The following is a 26,144-nucleotide window of genomic DNA, read 5'->3' as shown; positions in this document are numbered from 1 at the left end:
CAAGGATAATCATAATTGGAATGTTGAAATAGATGAGGGAGCCAGCGAATCAGATTGTTGTGTTTGTGTTATTTTGAATACAGGGGGTAGTGATGTTATGAACAGCTGGCACTCCTGGAGAGAAACATTAAGCAGTGAAGATTTGGAAGAATGCTTCATTAGAAATGGAAGAGTGACTTTTATAGGCAATGCTGTGTAAGAAGTGATAAGCAGATCTGTATTCAGATGTTCAAGACACATTTAATTCCAATAATAGCGAGTAGATTTCTCTCCATAGGGTTGATCTATGCAGCAATCAATGCATGATGACTGCTTCCAAGGACTTCAGAGAACTGCTGCTGTAGACAACTCGGTGCAAGTTGAAGAAACTATTGAAAGCCATATGAATAAATATATGGAGATATATATATTCTTCTGTGTGTGCTGTTATGTCTATGCTCCAACAATCCTTCAGTTAGCTGAAGGGTTAACATGCCTACATCAGTTTCAATTATTCCTTAAAAACACCTCTTGCTAATGAAGGAAAGGACTTGCATTTAAACTAAGTATGTGTCTTGCAAATGGGGTGGCTTGCTTAGGATTTACCTTATCCATGATGCCAAGAGTCTGCTCCATCATTGAAATCTGGTGGGCGATGCGGCTGTCGTAGTTCAACACAGTGAGGAACTGAAGAGTTGAAAGCAGAAATAAACCACTTTATTAAGCCAGTTTGGTCTCAACAATTCTACACTTCTGTAAAGACAATCGTACTATGTGAAACTCAAAAAAATAGAATTCTGCATATTGGAAATGCTTACTAGTGATAAATGGACATTGTAAAGATATTCTTGGGTGCTGTGTGAATACTGACTGTACAGCTGTTAAAAAGAATGTTATTGCTTATGTGTTAATGGAAACAAAGACAAAGCAAACTCATTGTGAGGTTGTCAAAAAACCTAAGCTATACTTTTGCTTATAAGGTAGTCTGACCTAATACAGCTGGATGCCAAAGTGCTATACAGTCTGTCTTTAGGCTGGAGAAAGTGATTGTTTTCTCTCAAGTGGCTTCCTAGTAATTCTTACTACTTCTATTGTTCTTATATCGGCACAGTAATTCAGGTTTCAGAGAAGAAATTAAAATATTTTTCCTTGGGCACACTACTCCTAAAATACCTCTTTATCAAATGGCAAATGGTAAAACAGGCTGTGCGACCCATACTGGGCAGTGGACAGGTTTCTATACATGTAGATTAATCCTTGCAGGGTACCGTCGCACCAAAGTAACAGGTAAAATTTTGTGGACTGCCCTAGCTAGAAGAGGAGAAACAGGAAAGACGCAGCAGGCTTCTTGCCTGCAGCACCAAACTGCTTTCACTCACTGCTTCACTAGCAGCCCTCACTCCAGGTCTTCTCAGGTCTACACACCCACGCATTTGTCTACACCATCTTTCTGTTCCTACTACTGGCATCTCTGTTGCCTTGTCTTTCCTACTAACCCCACATTTCTACTCAAGATGTGAAGTAAAGTCAAGCCCCTCAAAGCACTCGCATTCTGATTAAACTGTTTTTGCTATGGGCAAGCCTGCTCATCAGCTTAAACAAAGTTTAAGACCTAACATATAACAGCAACACTCTGGTGATAAATGTGCTACAAGAACTTTCCAGTGTGTTGTCACATTACCTCTCTGGAAAGCTGTTTTGTGGATGTTTGTTACAAAGTCCCTTGGCTGTGACTCAGAAGTGAACAAGCCGTGTGGAGAGCAGCAAAACAAATTAACCCTGAACAAAACACACGTTCTGGATTTTCTTTTAATCTTTTGATTGAATTGCAATATCCTTACCCGCTCTCCCACATTCCTCCTCTCCTCTGTGCTTTATAGTTCTCACCGCTGCAGTATCTCTAGCCTAACCATCCTCCAACACCCCTTACTCCTAACCTATAGGCCCCTCACCTCATCGCCACAACACCACCAGCTTTCCCTGCAGTCCTCTACGTCCCATACTGCAATACCCTCAGGCTTCCCCTACAACCTCTCTTCTACCTCCTCTCCTCCCACTGGTACCCTTGGCTCTCTCCCACAGCTTTTACCTATGCTTCCTGGCCTGCTAGCTGGGCTTGTTCAAAGCTGTGTGGGTGCTGACTTGCTGGCCAGCTGCTGCCTCTTGCCCGCCCGGCATGGCAAGCCTGTTGCTGGGCCAGCAAGAGGCAGAGTGTGTGGCTCAGTGAGACTCCCCTAGGAAGGCTCAGCCTTCGTACAGTGAGCAAAAGTTAGAGTATTGCTGCGAGATGCCAGATGGGGGCACCTCAGTCCTTTCACTTAAAAGGAAGTTACGGTGCTTGAGTTCTGTTCCTCGAGGCTGCAAAATCGTGATGCCTTAGTCTCAGTGCCAATTTTGAAACACTGCGAGTTAGGGCTAATTTTGCCTTTGTTTACATCTCAACATCCCAAACAACTTCATCACTGATCAATCTCAAGGGTAAAACTTCCCTTTGAAAGCTGAATTGTTGACCTATTAGGCATCAGGTTTCTCCATGGGAGTAAGAGACTTAAGAGGCATAAATAATCTTGCAAAGTATAGGCAGCAAAATTTTCTGTGGTCAAGATATAAATTGGAGAAAGTAACTCACCAGCTGGCGATCTTTTGAAATAGGTAGTGTTACAATATCCTGCGCCTTCTGCTGCAGATCTTCTATCTGCATTCTCATTTTCTTGTGTTCCCATTCCAGCTGAAATATCCCTTTAGAGAAGTCTTTACATTCCATCATGCTAGCAATTTTTTTTTCTCCTTGAGCCTAAAAAAAATAGTTTAATCTTTAATAACACACTTTACAGATTATGGAAAAATTATTTTAACAGGATGGGCAAACTTCCAAAGTTGTAATTTTAGTAAGGAAAACATGCTATACTGCAGTCTCTTTCCAGACTTTTTTCCACATGGTTATCTTTTGTGGAGTTTTGTTCCCTTTTATGCTCAGTGCCACAGCCTTGGATCATAGGAGATGAAGAAAATTACAACTAATCTTTCTATCATTTATAAGACTGCATAGGCATTTTAACCCCACAGAACACAAACCTGCTCTGTATGAGGTGTTCTGCAGTTGTTACTGAAGGCTTTGTGCAGTAGCAGTAACAAACACTTTTTGGAATGCCTAAGAAAAGAACCTTTAATGAGAGTATGAAGAAATGTTTTTAGTAACATCACCAATTTCACCTTACATAAGACAATATATTAATTTTTAAAATCTTACTATAAGCTACTGTTCAAATGCCTCTTAATGATAAGTTTGCCTTGGAATTTTCGGACTGGTGCCCAGGATATTGGCATTTTCTATTTACAGTGTGTGTGTAAGTGATGGTGTGTCTAAAAACTGTTGCCATTTCATTGATCTGAATTGTATTGATCAAACATCAAGAAAGCAGGCTGTAATTGCAATCTTTACATCATGATAAGAGACATTACAGAATTCTTCATAGCTTCTAGATTACAACTGACCCTACTGGTATGTAGTAATGAATTGAAACTACATGACAAACTGGAGGAAAAAAGCAGAGTCCCCGAAGGACAACACATTTGTTTAGAAAGCTTAAATTTCCTTCAGATAATGTAAATTACCATGATAGAGCAATTCAGTTCTTCAATAACACTCTTATTAATGAGAACGGCATCAGTGTAGTCTGGGATGTCAGCACTTTCCAATTCCACCTGTCCTTGTTTTAGCAAAAACTGGACAGTCAAATTCAACTGAAGTTTCACCTTCTCCTCCTGAAGCCTAAAATGACAGAAAACAACTCTGTTCAGTGATTCCAACAAGATTATATAAATCTTCCCATGATTCTCAAAATGTTTTTATTTATAACCGGTAAGTGGTATGTTCCTGTGGGGGTTACTCTTTGACAGCCTGTCTTCTATTTGCACCCATAGTGACTACAGAATTTGCAACTTATTTCCATACAAGAGGTTTTCAACCACTGGATTCAATTTAACATACTCCAGCAGATGTTCTGAGACAAAGTGTCCTTACTGAACAGAAATCTTAACAATTGAAAAGGAAATGGAGAAGACTCCTGGCCAGCACCCCTTGTGTAATTTATCCTGGGATTTTGTTCCTGGATGACAATGAATGTGAAAATTATGTCATGTACATTAAAAAATTAAATATTGCAGGTCCAAGCAGCTCAGTGAAACCAGGTGTCATGTGACTGAGCAGCATATTGCAATTAGGAGTGATTACTGTATCTTAGGCCTACACAAGTGAAAGTTAACTGAGCTAGCTAGCACATATATGAACTTGAAGGCCATGGGGGATTCACTGTATGATGATCAGTTTTGGGGCACTCAGTTTGCATTTAAGACCATTCTTAGTGATGCTGTTACTTAAGATCAAGACTGGTTTGGCTTGGTCACATGTGCTGCGATAACACCTCACTTCGGAAATATTGTAAGTCTCTGATGAATCCTAGATAAGAGTGTTGGAGAACACAGCTGTGTAATTCTGTATGTAACTTCTGGTTCTGTGTTGGTGGAGTATTAAAATGTAGTTGAAGAAAGGAAAAGAAACAAAATTACCAAGTGAGTTCTTGGAAAATATTTTCTATTTCCGACGTAATCTTCTCATTGTCATCCATTCTTCTTTGGAGAAAGGCCTGCATCTCTGCCAGTCTTAGGGCCTTCCATTTCACCTGAGCAAGCAATATCGTGATATTCTGAACTTTTTCAGCTTTGTCAGTGTGTCAGGCTAAGCCTCTTCCAGAACAGAGATGACAAGTTCTTAAGAAGACATGCACAAGGATAAATATGCAGCTTGGCATTTAGAGAAGCCCAGTAGAGCACATGAGACACAGAGGTTATAATCCTTCCACTGTGCTCAGAAATTCATTTATTCATTTATGCATAGTTTATTCACATGAAGGGAAATCGTATTTCCTTCTCTTTTGGTCAAAGGTCATGTATCTGTCTCTGGATAGCTCAGGTTTACATCTTCATGCTTTTAAACTGAACAAACAGAACTTTCCAGCAACACTCTTTGTTAAGAATTGCTCTTGATATTCTAAAAAAATGTGGGGATGCATTGGTGCAAACACAGAATGATAATGGGAGAGAACGACTCCAACAGATGATAGCTTTTTTTGGTATGGATGGATAAAAGGAAAATGATCTTTTTTTTTGATGAAACCATATCAAGGTCATAATCATTCTGATCAAATCTATCCACATTACTATGCTATTTTTTCCTCTGAAAGAGAACTAGACCTGCTTCCCCTTGATGACATTTCTATTATTCTGAATTGCATGTGGCCAGAAGAAACCTTCAAACTCAAATGCAGCTTGTGTGTGCTGCCTTGTCATTTCACCACTAGCCTGACCCTACACTTGAACTCCACAGAAGTTTAAGACCTGAAAATAAGTATACTGGCAAAATAAAAAAATTTACATACCAGCTCCTCACTCTGGATTTTATTTCTTCTAGCTAGACAAAAACGTTCCCATATGGATGGGTCTAAGCCATGAGGCATGTGCTCAGGACTATCCAGTTCATCCATGGCTTTCATTAAGGGGGTAAGTGCACCTTGGTAATCTTCAGCTGAGCCCGAGCAACCCCCATATGGGTTAGCAGTGTCAAGGAGCATTTCTGTCTTTGGTGTCCTAGTGCACACACACAGTACATACAGTAGTTGTGTTTTATTTTCTTTTGCATAGAAGAAGCTGACAAACAACTAAGAACTTTTCAAACTCTCAATTTCTTGCAAAGAGCAAATAGGTGAGACTGCATCTTACACAAAATAAGAATATGTCTTTTTGAGAACTGATGATTATTTAGATTGCGTTTAAAATAGATTGTGTGGGATGAGTAAGGAAATGTAATTACCCAAATTAGCAATCCTTAGTATGATAGGACATCAATCACTGTTAACTATCCAATAAAAAGCAGGCAGTCTACTGTTTATGAAAATAATTTAAACTACTGAAATAAATAGCATTCTCATTCTTGACACACAAGAACTACTAGTATTTAAACAGCTGGTATCAGGGGGGATCTTACTTTGGTCGATGGCTGTAAAGTTGGGAAAGTTCATCAAGGAGGTTGGCAGGTAGGTCAGCAAACTCCTTTGTAAAACCACATTCCAGATTCTAGGAGGAAAACAGAAAGCTTCCATGTTACCATGATGTTATTTCTAAAAAATCATCAACCTGCTCATATATTAGAAATCCAGAATATGGTGCACTTCCAAGCACTCCCAATTATCATGGGAATCTGGACTATTTAATAAATTCTTCTATGCACATATTCTCCTTTAGTGCTTAATTTCAGTGATCAGCAAGTTGACCAGCTCTCAGCCCATGCTTACAGTGAAGTATGTTCTTCTCATCAAGACACAGCACTGACTTTTTAATTTCTGAATCTCCTTGTGTTTCACGAGAGCCTCACCTTCTCTTCAGCTATTGCGTTTTCATAGCTGTCTACGTAAGCTTCAATTTTATTTTTTGATGTCTGAATCATTCTCGCAGTCTTGACCTATCGCAAAACCAAAAGATTTCAGGAGTGAAAGTCACGCCACTGAATGGCCATTCATAAAGACTGATGAAGCCGACACTTTCTTATTTATAGAGAAAACCCTGTGTGCTAGTTTTACTAACAGTATAAGGGGGGGGTTACTTCTTCAGGGGGTTATGTGTAGATACTGCTAAAAGGTGAGGAGGTGTGAAGTTAAACTAGTCTACTGCTTAAGAAATTAAGAAATCTGTGTAAGAAATATACAAATGCTACAAGTCTTCTGTTTAAACTTTGAATGTCAGGACCTATGTTGATAACTTGTTTTCACTTGCTTAGAGGTTTACTTTTCCTTTCACATCATCACAGGTAAGACCAGTCGAAAATTCTCAAATGCTGTTCAAGACCAGTCAAAAATTCTGATGTTGTTCAGTGGAGGGTTCTTCATTTTAGAATGCAGTTGTCGTGATAGAGTTCTGCTATGTGTCAGGATACTAAGTTCATCTGTTTTATTAAGTCTGTTAAATGCTTATACTCTGCTGAGGAGACTGTTTTGTTGTATTTGGCAGTTTGCATGGGCCAAAAGATATATCAATGGAAACATTTAGAAAATTAAAAAAAGAAAAGTATGTATTTTGAAAAATGTAAGCTGCTGCACACTTGGCCTCAGATAATTTTAAAACTAGCTCAGCCTATTCAGTGGTAGGGGCTAGCTGCCTACTCTGGGACCTCTCCCTGTAGCTCACATACAAATGGCTGCTGGCAGCTCCAAAAACAGAGGTCTGTACAGGTTAAGTAGGAGATCTGGCATAAGGAAGGATTAATATATTCTCTGTGGACTCAGGAACAGCTTCATGAAGACAAAATGGGCAAATGGGATAACATTGTCCCAAGAGCCAGAACCAACCTGCAGACTACCGCCACTTAGATTACCTGAGTCACACAGCTACAGGCAGGACACAGGCAGCAGAACTGTCACTCGAAATTATTACAGCGAGCAGTGACATCTGAAATCCAGATCTGCTGCTTGTACTCTCCAATCTTTTGTTGACTTGCATATGGTTTGACAGGGATGGATAAACTCTCCAGATTAAGTCGGTCAGTAAGAATATGAACACTTTGTACCCTGTGCTGTGTTCTGCTTCCATGGTCAAATAGTCACACACCACCTCTGTCTGTGCTTTGAGCTGGCAAACACAAGTCAGAGTGGCCCTGGCCTACATTACATACCTCAACAAAAAATGTGATGGCATTGCACATGCTTTTGTGCATCTTCCTGCCATATAAGCATCGTAATTGATGCTTTCAGCTTGATACTGGATACTAAAAAATATTACATATAGCAAAGAAATAGCCACATGCCCTTTTAAATGTATGGAGTTTCAGCAAAGAACTCCAGATGAACCAAGATGAGTATTTATTAAAAAGCATATGTATTTATAAAGTACATTACCTGTACAATTTGAAAAATTGAGCCTGTAAATTGTCGGAAAAATCTTTATGGAAAAACTTTGATTTGGAAAGGGCAGTTTTCACAAGAAACTATATTATAAACATTGCACTTTTCCTAAGAACAGCATTCCAAATGATAACTTACTTTTTCTTTCTCCTTTTTCGTAAGGAAATTACGAAGTCCAGCTTTTCTAGTGTCCAACTCTTCATCCAACAGTAAAGCATAAACGAGATTGACTATTTTCAGTTCTTCCTGTGAAAAGATTGTAATAAAAAATGTTAATATTCCTGGTGTACAGAGGCAGAGATGAAAAATTAACATTCTCTGTGATACCTGATAGACGACCATCTCTGATTTCACTTTCCTTTCAGAGAGTTTGCACACAGTCTCATCAAAATTTTGTGTTATTTCCTGGATGGAAGCTTCAAGTTTTTTCAGTTCATTTTTCAGTGTCTGGGGAAGGGAAAGACAAGAGCAGCAATATGACATCTGGAGGAAGAAAGCTCTGATGCAGTATATCAGATGCTGGAGAATGCACAATATGGAACTGTATCCTTCAGCCAAAAGGTCCCAAAAATTAGTTTGGAAGGAGAGTGCTGCAAGGCTAACAAGTTATGTTGTCCAACGCCACTCTGAGGGATAAATATAATAGTATTATTTTTGTATGGCATCAGCAACTCTGGGAATGGAGCCTGAAAAAAAAAAAAAACCAAAAACATTTTAGGAATACTGGTACATTTATAAGGAAAGTCACCTTTCATCAGATATCACAAGTTTGGGCACGTATTAATTGGTATAAATAGACATTGCCTTATTTTACTGTCCAAGCTAGGACTTATTTAATATGCCACATGTTCCTTGTTCTTCATTCGTTCTATTTATTCGTATGCATTTTTAGAAGTAGCTCCCGAGAAAGATGCGTTGGTCATGAGCAGCATGAACAAAACGACTCCTTTTCTCATTTTAATTTACCCTTTTATACTTTTCTTTTTCTTCATTCAGTTCCTTGACTTTTTTCGCATGTTCTCTAAATATTTCCTTTTCTTCATCATTCCAAACGTCCTCAGGCTTGGATATAAAAGGAGGTGGAGGAATATCCTGGAAGTATTAAAGACAAATATGCTTCAAAAGCATTATTAAGTCTCTACCAGCATGCTAAGAAACTATAGCACACCTCAAATTTAAAGAAAGGTATTTCTTAGTAGTAAGTAAGGTACAAGCGTTAAGTTTAAATAACATATATATTCTGTTTCTCTGATCTGTTACTTGCTCCAGTAGTTTTGGTGTATATATATTGTGCCATTGTCTCTCACTTGGTTACTCAGGAATTCACTGCTGGATCTTGTAAAATACAAGTATTTTGTACTCCGACATACTACTGTCAGTACAAGATATATCACACTTTCTGTTTGAGAACCCCAAATCTAACTCCGTGCTAATCTATACTGCTAAATGGGTCCTAATTTTCCAAAACAGATCAATTCCAAGGAAAGTACTTGGGTCTGCCCTGTTCTTTTTCTTTGATACTCCACGTTCTTTCCTTCCTCTACTACTCTACTATCTATATTTGGTGAGTAAAACGGAAGACAGTATTTTTCTGTAAGATCACAGCCACGGGTACCATACCCTCCCCCAGCTATACAGTTGTTGTAATGGTAATACTCGAGTATGTTCCTATAGCATTCCACTGTGATAGAGACAACTGTTGATAGGTAAATCATATGCAGGCAGTAGGACCTTGTAGTCAGCCTGAGTCCATTATAGTCTATCTAGGCATAATGCAATTCTACAGTCTGACTTTCTTCTATCACTTAGGCTGGCAATATTTGCTCGTTGAATTTCCCATTTCCTTAAAAGCCCACAAGCTACCAAAATGATATGGCTGAAACACAGCTCACCATTTTCAAGATGTCTTCCTTTTTGACTTCTAGCACTCCACCCATCATGTCATTGAGAGCACGCAGTCTTTCATTGTCCTGGGAAGGACCACAACAAATACTTTAGGGTACAAAAGAAAGGGTAGTAATAGGAAGTCTGGGGAATGATAACAGGGTAGTTCACTGTTAGATCACCCATACAGTTATACTCTATGTCACTAGTAGGTTAATGCTCCTCAGTGATGCTAAAGAAATGTGCTAAAAGTCTTGGGGATTTTTCTGGTGGACAGCTGATCATATACCAAATAACTTATTGAAAACTGCCATTCTAGCGGTTTAAGAAAGCATACATAGGCATAGTTTTAGAAAGAATACATTGGCACAGACTACTACTGGCCAGCTGGCAGGCTAGGATGAAGGAAGTTGTAGTGTCACTGTCTTATTATGCATCTCTTTTGGGGCCAGAACCATCTCAGGGTTTTCACAGATGCATTTTGAAGCTAGAGGAAAGCATTATGATTTTTTAGTCTGGTCTGTGAAGAACAGAGGTCACTCAGTCAACAAATACATACCAAGCACAAAGCATTTGATTGAACAGTAGCATGCATTTAGAATGTATCTAGTCCCCAGTCACCTGATATGGTGGTTTTAATTGCCACTAAGCACATGTTTTAGAATTGTGAGCCTAACACTAAATCTTTTCTTCCCCCAGCTGGTCTAAGTAGTTCTGATGGTAAACAATAATAGGGAAAAGGCACACACACCACCATTACCTAGCATTTAAAATTTATTCTCCCGTACTCTATTACTGGCACCTTCCTGTGCAGCATTAACTAAAGAAGCCTAACCAGAGACAAAGGCCGCTTCAGTAAAAAGGTTACCACTTTAATTACCGTAGCAGCAAGACGTCTTTCCATTTCAAGCTTAGCCAGCATTTCTGCTTTCTCTCTCTCTTGTTGAGTCAGGTATTTTTCAACTTTAATCTAAAGGAAGAAAATTAGAGTCATATCAGGGTGCTTTTCTCCAAACATGATCACATGTGGACTAAGAACACTGGGGAAGATGGTGTAATACTAATGCATAATGATTTTTGTGTCTCTGCTCTATGGCAATATTCCTCAAGAAGAAAATTGTTCTTTAGAACAGCTCCAAAAGTTTTATTTAAAAATGCTAAAATACGAACTACCATCATTTTTGTTGATATTAGTTGTGTTTTGTGCATACCTTTTCTGACAGTGGAATAGCACGGACTAGTGGGAGAGCAGAGAGTGGGGAAAGACTGACGAAAAGAGCAGATGATATCAATGGAATATATTGCATGAGAACTATGGTGTTGCTTTATAAAGTAGCTGTTGAATTTGTAAGTACGGTACTAAGCATGCTTTCATACCTAGATATTTCATGTGAAACTACTGAGTTTCAAAAGAGTGCTCAGAGAAAACAAAGAAACCCTTATCTGTGGATGTAAACCCTGCAAGCCTGGTTTGAATTCTGAAGTCAGGAACAGGGGGAATTTCTACCTAGTAGATGGGCAACTAAAAACTTTTAATAGCAATACATGAATATTGTATACATTTTATTCATTTCAGATTGATTTATTAAGACCTTTCTCCCTAATAAGGGAAAGGAAGCAAGAGTCAAAAAGTTGGTTTTAACTACAGAGACACATCTGTTTTAAGGCTTTTCAGTACTGACACAATGTCTGGAAATAAGAAGAATTAGAGAACTGTATTTGAGTGGGAGAAAGAGAAAGATTTATTTTTCAGACACCTCTGAATCCTGAACAGTAAGCGCTTGGTCTGGTATCTCCTCGTCTGTAAGAGCTGGTTCCCACACTTCCATTTGGAGCTCAAGCTGTGCCAGGATTTCTCGGATCCTCAAGTTTCTTTCTTTCACTCGTGCTATTTCCTGCTCCTTTTGTCGTGCAACTATGTCAAACTCCTTATTAAAAGCAGTTTTCACTTTGTAAATGATGTCCTGAAATACCAATAAAGGAAACAGCAATACTGCATAGGTCACATCCGTTCCTGGTTTTATACCACTCCTCAAGCCATCAGAATCATAAACGTGTGTATTTGTATATGTGACAGGAAGATAAACTGGTAAAGACTTTTTGTGAAAATCATACAGGCAGAGTTCAAGCTTTCTTAAATGGAGGTGGTCAAATTACCAGTTTGGGTGTTTTTTCCCCTATAAACTTATTCCTTTTTTTTTTCTACCCATTTGCCATCTGACACACACTACTTCACACACTAGTGGATCTACTAGATTTTGTGTATTACAATGCATGATCATTGAGCTCTGCTACCGTTTACAGCCTTAAAGAGCTCTGAAGAGGCAATGCCTTATAGTAGTTTAACCACTTCTACCCTTGCAGATCATCTTCATAAGAAGCCTATTCTGTAGCACGTTTACCACTTAATAAACTGGCTAGGGTAAGAGATGTAAGAGAGTCTGATAGCAATGAATGAATAACAGAAACAATGAAGACTCCAAATGAAGGGATGACTGGAGAAAAAAGGAAATGGTGTAAGGATCCAGCTGATCTTTCATTCAGCAGCAAATAATACGGCAAGAAGTCATGTTTTCACGGGGCATGCCGAGATATGCAAGCTAGCTCTGGCTATACAAGATCTTAAACTGAAGCACCAGTGCACAAATGCAGGTACCCTCAAACTGGGTAACCAAATTCATAAAAATATTTTTTCTTCCAGACCTGAGCTGACAAATCCATGTGGTACTCTACTGCATGATGTGCATTTATCAGCTTTCATCTCAGTAACTCTGAGGCCTGTGCAGGTCTCCACTGTATAGTGTCAGTATGACCAAAATCTGATTGCCATGAGAACCAACAGATATAACAGCGTCACTCAGTAATGCACATTTAAGAAGACATCACCTTCAGTAATACTATCTGATTGACTTTCTGCTCCCTGGTGTGCAAGTCCCATTGGCGGTATAGGATAGATGTGTCTCCACCATACTGAGAGCTCAGACTCCCAGTCAGGCAGTAAGATGCACTATCATCAGCCATTGCTTCCTCTGCCTTCTCTCCTTCTTCCTTAGACGATACAATCTCAGACTCAATCTCCAGATTTGTCTTATGAACCTGAATATCACAAACATGAAAACTGTTAATTCTGTACATGATCCAGGGGCACGTGTATGAAAAAAAATCTACAGTTAAGCTCAGTGATCAAAATAATACAAGTTGAAATCATCGTATCTGGAATATTGGGTCCATTTGTAGGTTTCCCAGTGCAAAAAAGACATGGGCATACTGGAGCAAGTCCAGTGATAGGCCACTAATACAATTAAGGGTTTGAAGCATCTAACGTGTAAGAACAGGCTGAGAGAGCTGGAATTGTTTAGCCTCAAGAAGGAAAAGGCTTGGGGGAATCTTGGTAGTGCATATAAAAACCTGATGGTGGGGAGTAAGGACAACAGAGCCAGACTCTTCTTGCTTGTGCTCAGTGACAGATTGAGAATAAATGGATATACACTGAAATCCAGGACATCCAATTTAAACATAATACAACACTTCTCCTGTGAGGGTTCTCAAACATGGGAAGAGATAGCCCATAGAGGTTATGGAAACTTCAATCCTTGGAGATATTCTAAACCTGACTGCACATGGTCCTGAACAAATTTCTCTGGGCGGGTTGGACTAGGTGACTTCCAAAGGACTTTTCTAACCTCAGCTATTTTGTGGTTCTTTAACACCTGTACATTTGTTCTGAGTAAATCAACATTTCATTTTTCTCTTTTTTTTTTGGACAATTTCTACAGCCAGAAAAAGGCCATTAGAAGTGCATCTATGTAAAGAAGGGTTAAAGATGCCAGCTCAGAACATCCTGATCTGAAATACCTTTATGCAGTTCTTCAAACAGATTGTACCTCAAGATCAGCAGTCTCGATCTTCTTCAACCGCAGAACTTTCTCCAATGTTTCCACCTCTTCTTCACTATGTTCCTTCAGTGGATAATTCCTCACTTCACAAGCCATACGGAAGCACTGTTTAAATTTAAAAGAAAAAAATAAGAAGTTAATCAGAACGCATCTATCAATTCATTTGTTCCATACCTGAATGCTAAACAGTTATAAAGACTTTGTAAAAATCAGGAATAAATTTGAGGATCAATTAATATAGACAATATAGTAAAAATACAGGGGTAAGACAAAAGAGTTAGTGAAAATGGTTGGTTAAAATGTACTTTCTTCTTTTTCCTTCTTTAGCCACAGAATTCAACCAGAATTTTGGTAAAATTACTTGATCTTTCACCACCCTTGAAATAATGTGGTATCATCAGTTTGACTAATTTTCCTCTGTTTAAAATAGGCAAAATCAGGGTTAAATTTTTGCCTTTATGTTCTGCATAGCAGAAGTCATACTGACTGCACACAGAAAAATAATATTTACCTCTGCTTTTAGCAACACTGCATGAAGATATTAACTGAAATCAAGGAATTAAAAATGTTGTTTATTTTCTTATCAGCACTCCCATCCACCTTAGAAGGTAAAATCAGCTAGGCTCAGCCAAAATGAACAGAATGAAAGATTTGCATGGGCCTTGGGAAGAAATAAGTTTTTTCCCATCCCATAAGCAACTCATAAATGTGCTATACTTCTATTTATTTTGTCTCTGTACCTTAAGGAATCAATAAAATACTGCAGAAAATGAGTTAGAGGTTACCTTAACTGCACGTCCTTTTACACACATAGCATCCCAGCACTCATGTTTGATGACATTCTGCAAATAGCGGTTGGCTAAATTCTCCATCTCAATCTCCTTCCTCACCTTTCAAGATACAGAAAAGAAAATAGCACAGTGTGGTGAAAAATAACAAGATATGGGCAATTTTTATTGAGTTATTGAAAGAAACTTAACAGGTGAAATAAATAACCAATATTTCATAATCTCAGTCTATCACAGCTGCCTTCTCCAAAAACTATATTGCATACTACAGAAAGACATCATTTTATTTGTGAAAATAGCATTATAGAACTTAAGCAATGTGCCCAAGGCCACAGTTTCTGATTTATAGTTTCTGGCATAGATCATATTCCAACTGGCAACGTCTGCATCAGCCGCTTCACTTGCATCAAAAAGTGACTTTAAATACTTTCAAGTATTACTTCTCAGCAGTGAACAGCAACTTTGAGATCATCCTCTGTTCTTCAATCCCTCTTTCTTTTTTTCACTGCCAGCTTTAAAATGTTCTCCCCCCATTCTATCATACCCTGGCCACTTCTTGTTCAGCTTCTGCTTGTGCTCTTTCCAGTTCTTCTACATCCAGGCTGAACTCTTGCTGCTCCAGTTTTTCAATGTCTGGTACCTGTTCATTTTCACGCATCATTTTCTGAATCTGTTTTTTTAAAAACAAATATAAGGAATAAAAAGTAATTTGAATGTGAATAGAGAAAATGTTATTTTTAACACTAGAGAACTTGATATCAGAGAAAATTAGTTTAATTGCCTCCACTTTTAACCGCTTTATGGCAATTGGTAGAATATGCTGCCTGTAGCTAGTGACAGAGAGTACTACGTGGATATATTTTCAACTTTCTCTTAAAGTCAATTAGGATGTTGCATTGAAGTTGGACATACTTTCTAAGAACCTATAGCACACAATTCTTTATTCCCTGGTTCTGAGAACTTTAAGTTGTTATCTATCTCTCACAGTTCAACAAACAGACCTACAAATTCCCGTACCTAATACCGGAGAGAGCCCAGTGAAGGTGATTATGGGACTGGAACATCTCTCATACAAAGAAAGCCTGAGAGAACAGACTGTTCAGCCTAAAAAAGGAGTGGCTTGGGAGGAATTTCATCAATGTATATAAATACCTGAAGGGAGGGTGCTAAGAGAGCAGACCCAGGCTCTTTTCACTGGTGCCTACTGTCAGGACCAGAGGCAATAAGCACAAACACAAAAGGTTTCACCCAAACATCAGGAAACACTTTTTTACTGTGAAGGTGACTGAGTACTGGAACAGGTTGCCCAAAGAGGTCATGGGGTCTCCATCCTTGGAGATAATCAAAATCTCTCTGGACATGGTCCGGGGCAGACTCCTGTAGGTGACCCTCTGCCTTATCCTCTTGCAGATAGCAGTTTTTATGTAAGGAAACAGGAGGAGAGGACAGTAGTTTCTATAATGGAAGCTTCTTAAGCAGAAACTAGCCTGCTGAGGGGATATACTGCTCAAGGTACAAGGGTGGCACAAAATATTTATTTGAAGCAAAGGAAACAGAACCAGACTAGTTCCTGACAGGTTCAGCATATAGACCCTGAAGAAGCATGTCTCTATTACCTGTCTGCTCAGTTCACTGCAAAAATGTTACAGCGCTAGAGCTGATAGCCGTAAAGGAAGTGCATGTGCAAACAAAACCGGTAAGATAAGCCATTTCCCTTGTAGAAACTCACAGTGTTATGCAACTTTTTAATTCCCATTTGCAGCTCTTTCTTCTGGTTAGCAAACCTCTGACTCTCTTCTCTAATGACCTGACGTATAACGAATATATTGTTGAAAGACAAAAACAAACAAAAAGATAAAAAAAGATTGAAATAATCTAAAAGAATATTATCTGTACAGAATACAAAACTCCAAAGGGATTAATAACAGAAACAGACATAATCCTAATCCAACTGGATGATTCTTAGAATTGCTTAAGAGAAAAAGGATTGTACAACCAGGTCACATTGTAAACTGGTTGTACAGCAATAAAGCTTAGAAAAAAGAAAATGTTAAAGAAAGATGTAATTACAAGTGAAATGATCACAAACACATTGAACTGGGTAAAGCCTGCTGCCAGAATTTGTTCTTTTATACTCCTCAGATTTTTCATTGTCACTAAGCATTTCTGTGGGATATTTAAAGACACACATAAGCTAGCATCTGTTACTCATTCTGGAAGCAGTGAAATTTTCTTTGCCACTACAGCTTTGCTGATTCATCTCTTAGGGAAAATTTTGCAATTAGTCTGCATCTATGGAATTTGCTTTCTAAAGTTTAAAACTTTCAGTAGGATGATGCCTATTGATTGAAAGAAGGGGTGTATCGTTTTGTCACTGGATGGATTTCATCCTCCAAAAGAAAGATGCAAGTGTCTTAGGACATCAATGAGCAGGTTAAGACAATCTAGGACCACAGTGCTGCACTTCAGCCCTTGCTTCTCATCACCTGTCCCTAGCTGATACTAATAGTGAGGTGGTACTCATGTGTATGCACAGCCACATGGATTTGCTAAAATATCCCAATAGGCACACCAAAGCATGAGTGCCACCAACAATTAGAAACAGGAATACATGTCTGGGAGAGAGATGGAGAAGATAATTTCAGTGACAGTATGTCTTAGATTGAATTAAGCCACTTATGAAACTGCATCATAATTTAGAATGTCACTCCTGAGATCACCCAGAAGGAAATGATATTTTCTTTGTCCTATCACTGAACTCTAAAAGCTACACAAAATACCAAGCTCTGGCTCATATCAGAAAGAACCTGCTAGCATCCACCATAAATTCATATTTCTGGGGAAAAAAAAAAATCTATAGTAACATTCCAGGCTCACAAAGTGCTAAATCCTCTCTCTGTAGACAGGTCTTTGATGTAATTTTACTTATAAAAACCTTTGGTTATAGAATACACACACCTCAACCTTAACCTGGAATAAACCTCAGGGGTTTGTAATTATTGTCATATTGTTGACTGCTGATTTATCAGTGTTGTAGAACATGATATTCTGACCCTTGGGAGGAAGAGAGCACCTGCTTGGTTTCTGGTAATAATCTCCTGTGCAGCTTTTTGACATTTATAAGAAAATGTCTTTATAAGTTTCTAAAGGAAGCCAATTTTGCTGGCAATTTTTTTTTCTTTAGTTTAATTCTTGTGTAGAAGTGTTCTTTCGGTCTTCAGAACGCTACAGAGCTAGGTACCTGCTCTGATGTGTTTATCACCTTGACCTGGGATTTCTAGAAGTTTAGAACACAATGCCTTAAAGAGAGGTCCAAATGTTGGAAAAGCTTTAGAAACTAGACTCCTTTACAGCATGCTATTTGGCAGCCCAAATTACTTCTGACTCTTGAAAACTCTGGCTTTGATTAACACTTGTGCTATGTAAGTACCTTCTTTATTTTCTGACCTATCCATGTCACTTCATCAGTACTGGCTGAATACCAACTGGTGACATTTCCATCTTCTCCTGTCACCTCAACATCAGAAGATTTAAGTGGTGCCTCCTGAAATTAAGGATATAAACATCTATCTCAGGTACTTAGAGAGAATGAAAGAGAGGCAGAAATGAAGGTAAAAATGGACTCACATTAGAAGCAACACCTACATCACCAAATTCCAGACTGTGTTACAACATTTTTATTCCTCAACCAGTCCCCAGATTTGTCCCTTCAAACCCTTGCTACTACGCAAATCCTTTTGACTCAAAGAGGCTGACTGCACTAATCTCTGTAATCACCACTTTGCTTTTTCAACAGAAAAATACACAACTAGTAACACACAGTGCATAGCAGTAACATCACACTGGAATGACACATAACTTCACGTGAGGAGAAACAGTTTCACAGAGTTCTCTGTGGCTAAAAGAATTGAAGACATGAGCATCATCTACTCATAACTATTTAATTTCCTTGATAATACTATGCCTATCATACCAGCATATTCAGCCTATTCTCAGGGTATTATTCTACTTCTACAGAAGGATCAGAGTTTGTTTTGAGGACAGCTTTTATCATGTGTAATTTTAGGATAATGATCAAACTTTTTGTCCCCCCATAAAAATAAAGAAAACACCTTGAATTTTTCTTCTGGAAGTGCTTCTGATGTGGATTCTGGGTCAAACTGCCATTCTGCCATAGATTTTAAAGCAACATTTTCATTCAAAGTAGACTTGTTCAATATAGCAAGAAGAGAATGCCAGTGATAAACAGCTTCCTTAACTTCTATGTTGTTTATTTTCCTAGTAAACAGAAAGGAAACCGATGTATTTTTTGTGTGTTATGGAGGATGAAGTATTAAAGATTCTTTATAACACAATTAAGTTGTTTAAAAATGCCTATTCAATATTTTTTACATATGATTCAATATTGTTTGAGTTCTAGAACTGCATAATTAGGTGAAGTTTCCACAGAATTAGAAATTCTGAATATGGATTACCCAGATTAGAAGTCTTGCTCTGGCCGAGTCACCTTTAGTCTATGTATGCACCTGAACATTTGGTATACCACAGAAAAGCTCTCTGTGTAATAGTGTCTAAATAAGTGTTTCTTATTCCTAATGTCTGCTAAGAGCTCTCTATAGGCACAGTTGAATTCCCATTAAAGCTGTGATGGCTCCTAATCCCTGAATTAAAATAGTATGTTATGAGATTACATCCCTTACATGTCCAGAGAGCCCCTTGCAGATGGTTTTTTTTGAGAGTGATAAGAAGCTCAATATGGGTAACACTCATCAGAAGACACTCCTACATCCTGTATTGCAACCACACCCCCAAGTACAAGACTTTTCCTGAGCTAGGAAGACCATCTCTAAAGATGAGAGGAGTGGTTTTATCTCTATCCAATTCTCCTCCTTACTTTGAGACTAATAAAAAGCACGTCTAGAATCACAAGTAGATGCAAAAATTAGTCTGTCAGGATACAAGAATTTGCACAATCGATATTGGTCTGCCACTTTATACATACTTCCATTTCAGACACACCAGGACACCATCATTTTCCCCATTAACGAGGATGAATTTCCCATCCAGTGAAAATACCATGGATCTGATTCCCCCTCCTTGATATGAATGACAATGCTTTTGAGCAAGTATATCCTAGAAGAGTCACAGAAACAGTATCAGCAAATATGTTTTTCTAATGGTAAATGTAAATTATGCTTCTTTATTTTTAGATAAAAGTCAATCTAAAATGTCAATACAAAGTATATGAAAGACTAGGATTTATGAGTTCATCATATTTGAGTACCGATGGGGCATGTTTCTAATATATTGATTTTGAAGGAGATAAAGAAGAGTAGTAAAATTATATAAGATTTACTGGAGAAGAAAGTAAGTAGTTTGTATGATCACATGCCCATTCATCATGAAAACAACTGTACTGTATAATGCTATGTGAGTTCATGTTCAACACATTTTTCTGGAACACCATACATTTGAGTGAAGAAAAGCATACAGTGAAAGAAAGTAGCTTTCACTCCTCTTTCTTGTGTAAACCAAACAAAGCCTGTGCCTGGATGCCTACTTACCATAGTAAAAGTATGATAGATGAACAAAACACCATCCTTTGCTGCTGACGCCAGCCAGCGGCCGTTGGGTGACAAACAGAGGAACCCTGGTCCAAACTGATTGCTAGGAGTCCTCTTTTCTGATAAAAACACTGACGTATCTTCCAAAATATTCTGCCAAACAAACAAACAAACATTAGCAGCAGTTCAGATGATGGACATATCTATGCCATTTTGAGAAGATTAATGATAGCTTTGTGGGTTATCACATGCATTGCAACTTAAAATATTGCTGGATTATGGAGCTCAGGAAGCAGTACCATTGCTTTGCTGCTAATTTGCTTCTCATCTCTTCAAAAGGGTCTGTATGCAGTATGTTTGGGCCTGGAGTTTCTTGGCTTAGGGCTTAGAAAGCACAGGACTTGTCAAGGAGGAATGCTCACCTTTGGAACTCACCACCTTACTTGACCTGACTTAAACTGAGGGAGACCCATGAGCTGCAGACAGCCCCGGTGCATCAGCAGGCAATGACAGTGGCTTCCCGAAGCCCCCACTACTTCATTGTGAGCCAGGGCTGGGCTGGGTTTGCAGTTGTGCCAGTCATGGGCTCACACTGGCTCAGTTCCTTCAACAGCTGGATATTCAGGTTACTCAGCAGACTGCACAAAAGCACAGCTCCTATACAGAAGCTACATGTGAAGTGTCTGCAAGCTGTATGAGTTTTAAGGACCAATATTTGGCTTCCTCTGCAATAGAACAAGGAGATTGCTTTTGCCAGGTTTCTGAGCAGGTGGTAAGATGCTGAAAGTTGATGTTTATGGACGAAGTAGATATTTTCAGTGTGGAGAGGATTTTTTAAAAGATAACATCCTGCTATATTCACTTCATCTACAGCCTTTGTTCACTGGTGTTTAACCACTACCCAAAACAAAGCAGCTTCAGAGAATTACCTCTTTAGAGAGACGGTATTTACAGATGAAAGGTGCACAGGAACAGTAACCGTAAACAGTGTTATCCTTCAATCTCACCGCTGAGCTCAAAGGGTAATCCAGATCATACTGCTCCTTTCTAATGGCACTAGCATTAAGCATTCCTTGTTCATTAACATACTTATCATTATCTAGAAGATTGAAAAAAGAAACAGGGAAGAAGAGGCATCACTAGCACTAATGCAGGTGCTTCACCCACCAAGTAGTTATGAAAACCAATCTCAGCAAGGAGCGAGCATGATGTGAATTTTCAATTCTTACCTGTTGTGAGTGCTGAAGACAGACAAAAAATTTCCAGTCTTGCTCGCTGGGTTTCTGCTACATTAAGAAGTACCACCACTTCGACTAAGTTGTTCTCAAAGTCAGACACTACTGAAAGACCCAGCACTTCATCTGACAACACTGACGCAGGTAGGGAACACCAATGCAAATTGTTACTGAGTATGGTAACATTGTTTTCACTAAGATATCATGTAAAACAAAATTACATCCCTGTTCCATCATCTCAGCTCAACCACACAGTTCTGAACTCACATTAAAATGTCAGACAAGCCACAACCTGGTTTCAGAAAGGGTTGCATGCACACAACTTCAGTTTGGGGCATCGGGCACTGAGAATGCTAACCACCAGAGTGTTATTATTACATTAAACATTCAAATCTTAGTTTACATCCATCTTGAATTGTAGCAATTTTGAGGCTGTCTGCTGATAACCACCAGATAAAGCACAGAAAATCCCTCCTCTAAGAAGCCAGGCAGCCAATGAGAACATGATCAGGCAAGTTCTGAAAATTATCTAAGGAGATGTAATTCTGTCTTTGTTAAACCAGATAAAATTATAAAATAATGTTCTTCATGCTTAAAATGATGATGAAGATCTATATACACACATGGGATCTGTAAGTTTAATGTTAGTGGAATTGACTGTGTAAATAAATTTACAAATTTCAGAATAATTTTTTTGTGAGTTAAGATTCCATCAATTTTTATTCTTCAGTATAAACTATTAAAGTTTATACTGAAGCAATTCCAGCAGCCCCCATGTTAAAGACGTCTGTCTGGGGCAGACATTTGTAACAGGAGGTTGCACCCAGCTGTTACGACCTACAGTTTTTTAGTCTAAGTTTTTACATGTTCTTCAGTTCTTTGCCAGCATTATTACTTTGTGCTGGAGTCATGATCAGCTGGTCAACTAACCTATTCTCTTCTCCGTGACTTACACATGCCCAGTATGAAAAGTAACATTGGTGTATTTGCTAACTGAAATTACAGAGGGGGGAAAAAAAATAATGGTCAGGACAAAATACAGTTGAGAAATAGGTGGGAAGAATATCTTTAGTCCTCCTAAAACATATGTAGAATGAAGGAGAGTGGTTTAGCCTGACCAGCGAGTAAACCTAAAATACAGCAGATAGCAAAAACATGATGTAGTTAATGTTGTTACATGCATTACCTTCATATCCAAGAACTTGGAATAATTTTGAAGGCCGGGCATCTAGAATAAAGATGTGTCCTTCTGTAGCTCTAGCGATGAGGAACTGGCCAGTCTGATCATAACTAGGAAAAATATAAATCCAAGTAGAAGAAAGTTCAATACAATCAATGGAAAGGGTCAAATAATTCCACTCCCATAACTCTGCTGACTTCATTGATGGCACAAACCCACCTAGAATTTCAGCTTCTAGGTTTGCAGGGTTAGGACCTGATATAAAGCCCAGGACTATCAGTTCAATTTCTAATCAAATAGGTAGTCAGTCAGTCTAAAGCTAATGATAGTCCATAGCAGTCTATGTCAACAATTTTATTAAATCTTTCTTTGAAGTTCACATTTTAAAAAATAAACCTACTATACAGATTTTGATACTATTTTGAATAGACGTGTCTTTGCATTGATTTTACTTTGAATAAGTTGCTTTCTGTATCTATTTTTAATGGGTTTTTTTCTTAGCTGTGAAAACAGATCACATCTAAGTCTCCAAATAACAGGCAGATTTATACTAAAGTACAACAGTTCAACATCCATTTGATTTTTTAAAAAGCAGAAGTCAAATACTCTTACTACTTTTCAATAGTTGAAAAAAAACCTCCCCCAAACAAACAAAAAATGCTACTAGAGCTAATTAACATGGGGACTGGTAAATTCCAGAACTGTAAGCAGATGAATACTTATCAATGGTAATAAAAATCCACCATATAAGAAGGGATGACCAAAAGGTTTAAATTTAACTTCATAAAACCTCAAATTTATATTCAGTGAGAAATATTTCTCTAAAATCAGATACATGGAATTGTGCATAATGAGTGCATATGGCAATTTGTCAGAAAGGATCTTATACATCTGTGTCTTCAGAGCTCGGTTAAACCTTCTTAAAATACAGGCTTATTATGTTTCTGTCACATAAATCCTGCTACTACTCCTTTGGTAAGCAATTCAGAATATGTTGGGAAAAAAACTGAGGCTGTTAAAATATTTTACTTTGTTATTTTTAGCATAAAAACTTGTCTTCTTTTATTCAATTAACAGCACTACTCAAGCCAAATTGGCAATGCTGCCACTCTTGTTACTACATACTTACTGCAAAGACAGCACTGGAAATTCAGAAAGAAAAATTCTGTGAACAACCCGTGGAGCTTCAACTTTGGTAACATCAAGGAAATAGATCTGACCCCTTCTGGCCCCTACGGCAACACTGTTGGAGGAGGGACAGCAAGCCATGGCAGTTGCCTAGTTGAGAAGTAAAAGATGCTTAACAGTTTCATATCATTTGATATATTATGCTGTATGTTAGTATGCGATTTCTTTTACTATTTAGAAGTCTCTAAAATTTGGTCAAGAACCCCGAGGGGTTTATCTAAAAAACTAATCAAAGAAAGCATTTTAGACACATAAGCATTTTCACCTATGTTCTGTACCTACATATCAAAAGCTAATTCTGCACTGCTCAGAAAAAAATCCCATTATATCAACTATCCAGATTTTAAGTGAAAGAGGTTACAACGAGATAAAACAGTGTGCACACTGTTATGAGTAAAGCAGTTACAGAAAGGGATTTTTTTCTTACTATATCAGATTTCAGGGTTTGAATGCATCTAAAATCAGGACAAAGCATTAAGTGCAAAATACTTCTACCAACTCAATTCCTAAAACCTGTTTTTCAGATCAGTCAAAGCATTTAGTTTTTATACACTTGAAACTTTTCCTTTCAGTCCTGACAAACATTAGAAATAAAAACTTAATAAAGTAATACCATAAAAAATTAGATTGTTATTTACAAATATATGCCTACAGACAGATCACTAGGACATCAGGTTGCAATGTTTCCTCTGCTTTATATGTGAGTTAAATACATGATTAGTTCAAGGAAATATTCTGAAAGGTAATATTTTTAAAACCTCTTTCATCGTTTTTTCAAAGACACTACAGAGCTTTTGTCAGCACCGATTGATCCAGATCTGTAGAATATTATGCTACGAATTTTAAAATGTTAAAGGAAATTTTAAGTATCCATCACTATATAAGCTCCTAGTTGTATGTACCTCAATATCAAGGTTCAGCTTGCTGAGGCAAGTTCCATCTTCCAGGAACCAAACTTGTACTTCACCTGAAATTGTTACAGACTGTTGAACAGAGAAAAACATAGTTGAAAGAGGCTGGAATAGCTAAATAGTCTGGAAATGACTTGTGATCTCCTATGGAATGGAAATCCAACTAACATCTGAGCACAGCAGATTAAGGGTTACTAGTTTTGCTTGGAATTATCTTGCTTTTGCTTTAAGTCCAGTTGCTGCAAGTTACACCTGCCTAAGGAAAATGTTTTGTATTTTTGTGTGAATTGCTGCAACTACAGCAATGGTCTTAAAGCAAAATGAGACAGTCTAGGGCAAAGCATGTAAACTTGATCAGTATTAGCGCTCCCACCATTCAGCCAGCAATAGAAAAACCTACTTAAATTTTCTTTTCATAGGAAAGGCCTTGAGGAAAGCTCTTGTTTTCCCAGATGACAAATGATGCATATCATAATGGTGCTTGAGTTCTTCTTACGTCCAGGCAATTTTACAATTCCACAGTAAAGTATGACCAGAGGTCAATCCATCCTCACATTAGTCATTCAGATTCAGGTAAAATTTATCATTCCCATGCTAACAACAAATACGCATATTCAGCAAACCTAATTGATTAAGACCCCAGGCTTTCTAGACTGGCTACTTGAAGAGTTCATGTCCTGGAGATGAATCAGAGTCGCTGGCTAAAATATACGTCTTGCAGGAGTCAGACATAGGGGGAAAGCAAGGAATTTCTCAGAATGGACAGATCCATGAGTAAGGCCTTCTTTGTCCCTGGACCTCGCATCTCTCAGGCTCTTCCAATTTGTGCTAAAGGCTGAAAAGCTCAATAGGATTTTCTTGTTTCAACATCTATTCTCTGAACTGAATCCACCTTTTGCTCAGCTATGTTCTTGAACAACAGTGAGGCACACAAATCAACAGCAGAACCAATATGACATTTCAGCAATCTGTGAATTACCCAACCTGCATTCTAGGGCAAGTTCTAGCCCTCTTATAGACCATACCTGAATTAATGCCATTTCCTTCCTTTCATGAGAAGTTACACAACCGTAACAAATATCAGAAGAGTTCCAATCTCTGCAAGGCTTTTGATTTTGTGCCTTAGCAACATATTGGTCGCCTGCAAAGAGCCACTATTATATATAAGAAAGAATATAATTTCTTACCACACAGTATTTGTTCCCTGGAGTAAGAAAATCAGCTGCCAGAAAACAACTGCTGCATGCATCCAAGAGTTTGACAGCTTCTCCACTGTGGGCAGGTTTGTAAGTATAGATTGTCCCCTGACAAATAAAGAGAAATAATCCATCACTGGCCTATGAAACTTGTCAGTATAAGCTTTCAAAGACTTCACCAAAAAATACCTATCTTTCTGAGCTTCCTTCTTTAAAGTTTTATATTTCACTCTAAACTGACACAAAAGGTAGTCAGTAGAGTTCAGCTGAATTTACTGGATTGTATTAATTTACACTAGCTGAAGATCAGGTTAGTTCATTTTAAAGTGATCCAATTAGTCATGTTTTCAAGAAGTCTTGTTTCTAAAAGT

At 38.1% G+C, this 26,144-nt stretch overlaps 1 protein-coding gene across 1 annotated transcript in view; it reads right to left on the bottom strand.

The window, feature by feature from the left end:
* CFAP43 (cilia and flagella associated protein 43) overlaps window positions 1–26,144 on the bottom strand; it is a 42,554-nt gene that overhangs the window by 1,418 nt on the left and 14,992 nt on the right. Inside the window, exons 10-37 of the mRNA XM_010160563.1 lie at window positions 25,765–25,881; window positions 24,569–24,649; window positions 23,608–23,756; window positions 22,485–22,588; window positions 21,293–21,433; window positions 20,993–21,162; window positions 20,064–20,216; window positions 19,502–19,632; window positions 18,612–18,777; window positions 17,930–18,043; window positions 16,229–16,306; window positions 15,044–15,169; window positions 14,497–14,601; window positions 13,700–13,816; window positions 12,702–12,911; window positions 11,573–11,779; window positions 10,687–10,785; window positions 9,824–9,901; window positions 8,898–9,023; window positions 8,259–8,378; window positions 8,070–8,177; window positions 6,410–6,496; window positions 6,023–6,111; window positions 5,418–5,625; window positions 4,549–4,661; window positions 3,595–3,751; window positions 2,609–2,773; window positions 586–666 (exon numbers count right to left, since the gene is read on the bottom strand). Of these exons, the coding sequence (XP_010158865.1) occupies window positions 586–666; window positions 2,609–2,773; window positions 3,595–3,751; window positions 4,549–4,661; window positions 5,418–5,625; window positions 6,023–6,111; window positions 6,410–6,496; window positions 8,070–8,177; window positions 8,259–8,378; window positions 8,898–9,023; window positions 9,824–9,901; window positions 10,687–10,785; window positions 11,573–11,779; window positions 12,702–12,911; window positions 13,700–13,816; window positions 14,497–14,601; window positions 15,044–15,169; window positions 16,229–16,306; window positions 17,930–18,043; window positions 18,612–18,777; window positions 19,502–19,632; window positions 20,064–20,216; window positions 20,993–21,162; window positions 21,293–21,433; window positions 22,485–22,588; window positions 23,608–23,756; window positions 24,569–24,649; window positions 25,765–25,881 (3,600 nt within the window). The remainder of the gene's footprint in view (window positions 1–585; window positions 667–2,608; window positions 2,774–3,594; window positions 3,752–4,548; window positions 4,662–5,417; window positions 5,626–6,022; window positions 6,112–6,409; window positions 6,497–8,069; window positions 8,178–8,258; window positions 8,379–8,897; window positions 9,024–9,823; window positions 9,902–10,686; window positions 10,786–11,572; window positions 11,780–12,701; window positions 12,912–13,699; window positions 13,817–14,496; window positions 14,602–15,043; window positions 15,170–16,228; window positions 16,307–17,929; window positions 18,044–18,611; window positions 18,778–19,501; window positions 19,633–20,063; window positions 20,217–20,992; window positions 21,163–21,292; window positions 21,434–22,484; window positions 22,589–23,607; window positions 23,757–24,568; window positions 24,650–25,764; window positions 25,882–26,144) is intronic.

The sequence above is a fragment of the Eurypyga helias genome, unplaced genomic scaffold (assembly GCF_000690775.1).
Source record: "Eurypyga helias isolate BGI_N326 unplaced genomic scaffold, ASM69077v1 scaffold2271, whole genome shotgun sequence".
Lineage (NCBI taxonomy): Eukaryota > Metazoa > Chordata > Aves > Eurypygiformes > Eurypygidae > Eurypyga > Eurypyga helias.
This window is presented reverse-complemented; position numbering and strand designations above follow the sequence as displayed.